General features: G+C 36.5%; 1 protein-coding gene across 1 annotated transcript; it reads right to left on the bottom strand.

Moving 5' to 3' along the window:
- Window positions 1-1,092: 1,092 nt before the first annotated feature.
- LOC128236708 (uncharacterized) lies at window positions 1,093-6,112 on the bottom strand. Its single transcript, XM_052951778.1, has 9 exons — window positions 6,033-6,112; window positions 5,613-5,747; window positions 5,054-5,179; window positions 4,287-4,414; window positions 3,733-4,071; window positions 2,693-2,897; window positions 2,301-2,464; window positions 1,867-1,979; window positions 1,093-1,327 (listed from the first exon to the last, which is right to left on the bottom strand). Exons 1-9 carry the CDS (start codon window positions 6,106-6,108, stop codon window positions 1,093-1,095), a joined length of 1,521 nt encoding a protein of 506 aa, XP_052807738.1. The 5' UTR covers window positions 6,109-6,112.
- Window positions 6,113-8,487: the final 2,375 nt, after the last annotated feature.

Below are 8,487 nucleotides of genomic sequence, written 5' to 3'. Positions count from 1 at the left end.
CCTGATCTACTGTATACATGTTCATGTGATTTATTTAAATGCAACGTAATTCAGGTACGTGTACATGTGATCTACTGTGTTTATGCAACGTCATTCAGGTACGTGTAAATATATCTAGTGTTTAAATGGTATGTCATCAAGGTACGTGCACGCCTTACATGATGCAACGTAAATTCGGTATCTTGAGGACTTTTTAAGTGTATGATTTACGTCATATAAGACGTATTTTGCAAAGTTCACGTAAATCTACAAAATTACGAGAAAATTGTCGTTCTAACTTCAGGTTGACGTAAATATAAGTTTCGCAACTGCGGTTTTCATTTTAGCTACACATGTACACATCTAGATGTAAACCGCTCTAACATATAGACCAGAACAGAATGTATTCTCCAATCAAGTATTTCATTACGACTCGTCCATTGCTGTCATGAATGATCAACCCTCACTGTACAAAGGTATATTACTTTACGTAAAACCTTACAGCGGAGAAACGTTGGCTCAACGTGGCCATTTCAAATATGGGTTAGTCAGTCCTTGTCAATGTGTGATAACTGAAAGGCGGGAAAGGGTGAAAACGTGTCATTTCTACAAAGACATAAGTCTTGGATCATCAAGTCTTTTAAACATTCAAATTTATAACATTATAATATTAAATTATAGAAAACAAAGATAAGTTTTCGTTTTTGCTAAATCGAGCATATTTGGAAATGTTCGTTGTTTTACATTTTAATGGTTCGTCTAAGAAGCATTAATATAGTGTTATAATCATTGTGACTTATTGGGTTTTCTCGACCATTTAAAAAGGTGCCTGGAAATATTCGATCTTATGAAATCGCAAAAAAATACTGCCAACCTATTAGACATACTACAATTACGAACACTAAAGCTGAATAATCTATTTTTATTTACAACATAGATCAATTACAATTGAATTTATGATATTAACATTATGCGTTCAAATGGAAAACAGAAGAATATTTCAGAAACATTTATAACAATAATCATAAAGATAGATATCTACACATGTTAACATACATTTTTAGATTTGTTATGCGGAACAATTGAACTAAACCATACCAATAAAACATTTTTTTAAGACAGTCCAAGAAATGTCATGACTTTGCGAACAGATCGTCTTACGACGCCATCGTCAGGAGACCAGCTGGAGCAGTCGTCGGGCGGGTTAACGTCATAGTAAAGGTGACAGTAGCGACGACTGTTTGCCTCTGAGCAGCACTGCCGAAAGCCGTCTTCCAGTATCGCGTTCCTGGCGTCCTTGTACTCAGCACCAATTGCGAAAGGATATTCCTTACGCAGTTCGCCGAATCTGAAACATGATTTGCATTGCCAGTAATAACGGATTGGAGCATAACATGGTTAATAAAATAATATTTACTGCACCTACAATCCCATGTATTGGAATAATACTCAAGCGAGTAATGGGGGTGTATTATGCAATACCGTGGGTAGTGTATGACGTCTTTTGTCAAAGGCAACATTCAATAACTGGCATGCGGTATAAGCAAATAACGTTCTGATTTACCCGCATAATAGTTACTGCACGGTTAAACTCCGTATCGACGAAAACAAAATAAACACTCTGAAACTTGGTATGATATTTTCAATTACTTGAGTGTGAACTCTGAAAATCAGCGTTTACCTGATGTTCAAATAATATATAGATTTAATAATTTCTTAATTATACTGTGGGTAGCATATGTCTGGTTAAAGTTAATTTGTTGATATCTAGCCGTCTCAAAATAATTTTCATGTTGTCTGAATTCATCGTCGCATACTCTCGCTAGTGATAGAACACTGCTGCTCTTTGTTTCGTTGTGTATGGCGAAAAAAAAACGTTATAAATACCGATAGCAGCAACGCTGTTTGATGTCGTATGGATTGAAGAACCACGACTCGTAACAGTGGGTATACTTGTCAATGGTCGACCAAAGGCTGTTATTGATTTTGAAGGTATAGTCCTACAAAATAAACATATTTAAGAGGAATGGACATCGTAATTATAGGCATAGTGGAATCATTACAGAAAGATATTTCAATCAGTCCATTGGTCAATTTTGGAATTTAACGGTCCATTGGCCCATTTTAGAATCAAACAATCTACCACCTCCATTGACTTTTCGTCCGCCTTAAATATTGTTCGGTACTGTATTTGCAATTATATGACATCCGAAAGATGTGTCTGATGATTTACCAAATAATCCGTCATCATTACATATTCTCGGGACCCTTTAAACAAAGGAGGTAAAATTAGTATATTTCCTGCTATCATATTCCGTTACCTTTTTCATATCTTGTTCGTAACAGGGACAAGGATATGAGTTTTTAAGCTGTTCTCGCGTCCAGTTTTTCAATGTTTGGTTCTCATTGAACTTTTGGCATCTCACCTCGTCCCACATGTCGTCAGTGATGTACGTGACGTTGTGCAGCCAACGACCTTTGACCGCTGATACGATTTAGAAAGAGAGAATGATAAGAAACTGGGTGCTGTGCAGTTCCGAAAATGAACAACATGATTATATCGCTTCGTATTGCATAATTTACCGTACGGAAAGACGTTTTCACATTATTTCACGTAATTTATAATAAATAATACCAAAAAACCTTAAACATAATTCATGAAATCAACAACATACCGTTTTACTTAACAATGTATAGATAAAGATCGACAGACCTGGTAAAACGTTCGATCCGTTCTTAAGGTTCATGAAGGTATTCCTGTCAGCTAGTATCTTGCCAGAAAAGTTCCCGGGATATGTGTATCCGGCGGCCACTGGCGTATATCTGTCGGGTTTGATGCTGAACTGCTCTTGATCGTAGTTGAATAGCAGGTATGTGTACAGACCGTCAGTTACCACAATCGCCTGCATTGACAGGTTCTGAAAACACCGACATATACAGAGCAGGTACGTGTACAGACCGCCCGTAACCATAATTGCCTGCATCGACGGTTTCTAAAACCACCGACCTTAAACAGGACCGATCAGGCATACCGAACTGACCATTACACTGGCAATAACAACACGCCAAGCAAAACAAAACAACAGCCCACCACACATCAGAAATCGAAGAAAAGAACACGATAATAAATGTGGATTAAACTACAGAAATACAATCATCTCTAATCACATTCAATGAAATCGATGACGCACAACCGTAAGCGATCCCAACTTAATTTACCTTACTAACTTCTAGTTGTTGAAAGTGATTAAAAAAATAAATTCAATCGTATTAAATTCAATCGTAAATAGGTTTATGTGTAGATTTGTTTGTAGTATCAATAACATATAAACGGTTCAATAAACGATAAAGGAAAAGACAAGCAAGCGCCTAGAACATGATCATGGCACATGGACCAAGAGCCAAAACACAAATCAAATGACCAGCGTCCAAAGCCCCCACCATATGAACTCTTGTCTCTGTGCTCCAAGGCGGCTACCTCACCTCACCATTTTAAAATATTGTGTTTGGTGGACGTGTTTCGATTTGTGTCTTGTGGGCAATAGCCTTGGATCTGCGCCCCGTTGAGATTTTGTCAACGGGGCTTTTCCCCACATTTCTTTTGTCAAAATTAGACGCCTAGAAGCAGGCGACAAAAACGGATGTGAAATCTCTGGAACTTTCTAACCTTCCTCCACTCATATATTCCAACGTTTATCTCCGAAAAGGAAAATGTAGAAGCACTTTATCGGCAAATAACAGGTAATAGTTTACCTGCTGTTTAAAAAGCTCATATCCCGGCATGTAGGGTGAGTGTATGGTGGCATTCCTCCAGGTCAATGCTATGGCAACATCTACGCTGAAGTCTGACCGGTTAGTGTATTGCTGTACTAAATCCTCAATTTGCTTCATGTCCTTTGCGTCTGCAGTCTTGTTTGACAGAACGTGAACGCACAGTCCGGCGCCCGTTATGTTGCGAGTGTCAATGTTTGTCCATAGAGGAGCAATAACAATGTGGTTGTCCACGTATTTCTCCCACAATGTGGAATTCTCGGCGCCGTATCGCTCATACAATGGTGGATAGTTTAGGGCAAGGAATCCATTCATATTCGGCTTTAGAAAAAACACATCATTATTGTTGGACATTAACACATTAAAATAATAAAAGAATTACAAAGTTAGATAAAGTCTAAATTGTCATCATTAGAGCCATTGTTTCTATGCAAACAGTTAAAAATACAGAAGTCCTTCCAATTAATACAGTTTGTACCTTTGTACACTACGAACCAATCACGGACAATTACCGATAAACTGTTTACAGTACTTACCCGAAATACGTCATAATAGTTTCCGAGGTACGGAAAACGCCCACCTGGAATATTAATGGGGTCCAAAATTTCGTTATCACCATGTGCACATGATACTGGCGTCTTTTCGAAGTCCAGCATGACCGGTTCTGGAGTTTGAAGACATATGTGTTTTACAATAATCAAAATAAATACGTATGTTTGCATCAATTCTCATTCATCAAAGGTTCGATCGTGATAAAATCTAATCTGTGGTACGTCACTCAGGTGAAAGGTACGTAACTCTGGTAAACGAGAATGCTTTGCATCATGTAACCATATAGTTTCCATTTCAATTGCAGGTGCGGCAATGTATAGTTTAATTGCAGACATAAGAAATGCGAAAAGCGAACGTTGGGGATTGGGAAATAGAGATGAACAAATATTATTCGAAGATAGATTATCTAAATTCGTTAGCAACTTTTACTTAAAGTTTAAGGAATGTTTGGCATGATAATCCCATGCTGAGCATCTCCTGCTAATTGCACTGTCACAGTAGGGGCCAATTTCCTGTGTATTCGTTTATTGGCTCAGGGCCATTAAGGGTCCATTTTATAATTGAACTTTTAAAACTGCACAGCAAGATACTCTGATCGGAGAACTGATAAGAGGGACCAAGGCAAGTAGATTAAGATCAATAAACAGAGTTTGTGTACTATACACAGTTTGGGGGTGGGGTGGGGCACTTATAGAAGGCCTAAACTAGGCTTTTAAAACGATTCATTTACATATATTAAATGAAAACTTACTAAAACATCCAAGAAATGGGTTTCCTTGGTGATCCGTATCACATTCACAGAAATAGTTACCATAACCGTCTCGGCACGTGGCGTTGTGGCCGCACGGCTTTTTCCATTCAGTGCACTCATTTACGTCTTCAGATGAAACAGAAAACATCAGTTAGAATGCGGTTTGACATGAGGCAAGAGTAAGATCTAATTGTAGTCGCAATGGTGAACAATTGTTACAATGTGATAATCTGACCGAAGAGTAAAGTAAAGCATCATACAATTTTGTATACGAATATTAAAGTCATTTAATATAAGCCTATTTTCCTAAATATAAATAAACATGGACTTTAATCGTTATTTTTATTTACTCATTTAATATCAAATAAATATAGAATAGTAAAAACGTATAAGCTGTGATTTGTACAACTGATTCATGCAATAACATTTATCAATAGTGAATTACTTATATGATTATTGCCAAAATAAATACCCCTTTCTAACATAATGTCTTAGAAATATAAGGGTTGCGATGGAGGCATATAATTCGCAGGCACTGACGACATAATTCCTTTCATACTTGTTTCACATGTGGCCCCCTTCCATCCCGGATTACACCTGCAGTAATAGCCGGGATCCAGGTTCGTGCACCATTGAGTCTGGTTTCGACTGTACAAGCAGTTCGTGCCTTTAGGATCGTTGCACTCGTTGTGGTCTAAGCGAAAGACATACATGAAAACAATAATCTTTTAAATAAGTATCAAAATATCATGTATCTATAAATATTAATAATACTGCCATGGAAAAGCTATGTTAAAGCTAAAAACGTCTTCAGAGTCTTATCATTATTATGAACAATCACCCTATTATTATGAAAAAAACTTGTACTACAACAGTTTAACGTCATCAATAATAACACGACTTCTTACATGTGATACATATTTCTTATCGACATTATATCAATATAGACAACTTTACTGGAGCAAGTTAGCGATACAACCTCGACAGTCCCGGCCAATAGAATCGTAGGTGTTCGAAGTGGCCGTGTCGTCATATCCCTTCTTGCAAAAACACATGTAGCCTCCGATGTTATTTGTGCAATTGGCGTTACGATGGCACTTGTGCTGACCGGTAGTACATTCGTTAATATCTTTAAACACAATACTTTCAATATAATAATAAACGAAATGCTGAGTATAGAAAGAAACAAAATAGCTCGAATAATAGCAATCGTACAGTGTTAACAACAGGGACACCCTCTAACAAGTCTTATTATTTGCTACGCTGGTTGCTGTTGGATATATTTTTGTTTACGCTGTATTCACCACACGTGCATACTTTGTATTAACAATTGCAAACACGAAGTTGAATGCAACACTTGTACCCTACGTGGTTCATACTAAAACACTTTTCATTTGTTTTATCAATCGATATACAAAGGAAATGGCTCAAAATAATTATAGCAAGAAAATAAGTCAATAACTTAAATGAAAATATGTTACATATGTTATATTACATATGCTTACGTAGTGTTTGACTAATAGTTTAAAGAAATTTATAATTCCTCGGTTTAATGGTTAGAGTGTATATTCTACCTACCGGTACAAGTTGGTGCGGTTGTGTCCCAATGTCCGGAACTGTTACAGGTAAGAGTTGTGTAGTTCCCTGTGTGATATCCACTGTCACACTTGAAAATAGCCTTACTCTCGTACGTTGTAGAATTATATTGCCTTGAACTGTGATCGGAAGTAGGTGGATCCCCACAGTCTTGAATAAACAATGAAATAACCAAACATTGAAATATTTTGAACTGCTATTCTTTTAATGTTTACCAATTTAGCATTCAACCAAATTATTAGGTTCTTAATAGCTTTGTGACTTTAAACATACGGTTAAAAATATTTTATAAACTTTTCTTGTTAAAATATGTATTCTTACCTTTCCTTCCGCAACCTCTTGGCAACGACCATGAGCCAGAGTGCAAACATCGAATATCCTCCGATGTGAGCGTGTTATTATTGTCGCCCATCAAACGGTAGCCTTGTTTGCAAGCGACAGTTGCATAACCCTGATATAATGTTGAGTTTTGGAAGGTAACATTTTTCGCATTTTCCGCCGATATATTTCTTCCACAATCTATGTAGTAAACGGAGTGACATCATGAAAACATATTAAGAAGTGCACAAGTGACCTTTACGATATACTGGATGAAATGGTACAATATGAGATATAAAGATAAACATATAATGTATAAAGTGTTCAGATTTACAAGTAGTATATGAATAGTAAATTAACTCGGTTCAATTTCGTATGGCTTAATATTTTCAGGCGCAAACTAATTTTGGGCGTAAACTGCCCTTAAACGGAGCCCTTAATCTATGTCAAATCATTTAAAAACCTTTAAAGGGCTGGAACGCGATACTTAAAGATAAAATGGAGACAATTTTGATAATTGTATGCATAAAATATACGTTTCTCCACACAACGCTCGGATTTGACCAAACTTCTCAAGGAATTCAAGTTAATGTCTCCACTTAGATTTTGTTCTCAGGTATTCGATATACCTTATAGTTATTCCTTACTTTCTTTATGCAGACACTAAAATAGTTTTCAATGAGCAAACCTACGGCTTTAAAATATAAATACCATTCGTTATTTCAAGTAGTTCTGTTGCAATTTGCCATTTTAAGACTTCATACATGTTAAAGGTATCATTTGCAAATAACCTTATCCTATTTGCCATACATATCATGATTGTCAAACAAATCACTTCTCAACGAAAAATGACAGTAGCTAAATTTCAACATTATGCATTTATAATGCTCTTAAAAGATCATACGAATAATTGAACAATGCTTCCTTTGCGCTATTGGTTTAAATTTTGAATGCAGTCGCTCAAACAAAAAATCTAACAGCTCCTCGTATAATAAAACTATGGAAAATAACAGGGTAAACTCCACTTTTATAATTATCAACACTTAAACCCTGTTTAAAGACACGAGACAAGGGCCAACACGATAATGAAATACGGACACAATCGTATACGCACCAAATATACAAACACCACACATAAACCACACATATACCACACACTCTTCAAATAAACATGATTTACAAATGATGGGATTACAGTTTTGTTTCACGTGATATGTCAAGAAGATAATAGAAAGTACTTTTTTACCCTGTTTTTTGGTGTTATGAGGGCTTTCTCTCTACATTTTTAAAACGTACCCTTTTTTTCGCAACCTCTTGGTAACGACCACACACCAGAGTCCCTACATTGAATAACTTCTGATGTCGCAGTGTTATTACTGCATCCCTTCAAACGGTATCCTTGTATGCATGTGACGTCTGCACTACTTGTATACAATGTGGTTTGTTGAAACCAAATGTTTGCATTGTCCGCAGAGATATTTGTCGCGCAATCTATTAAGTACACATAGACATGCAATGAA

The sequence above is a fragment of the Mya arenaria genome, chromosome 6 (assembly GCF_026914265.1).
Source record: "Mya arenaria isolate MELC-2E11 chromosome 6, ASM2691426v1".
Lineage (NCBI taxonomy): Eukaryota > Metazoa > Mollusca > Bivalvia > Myida > Myidae > Mya > Mya arenaria.
The sequence above is the reverse complement of the archived record's forward strand: the minus strand, read 5'-3'. Positions and strand labels throughout refer to the sequence as shown.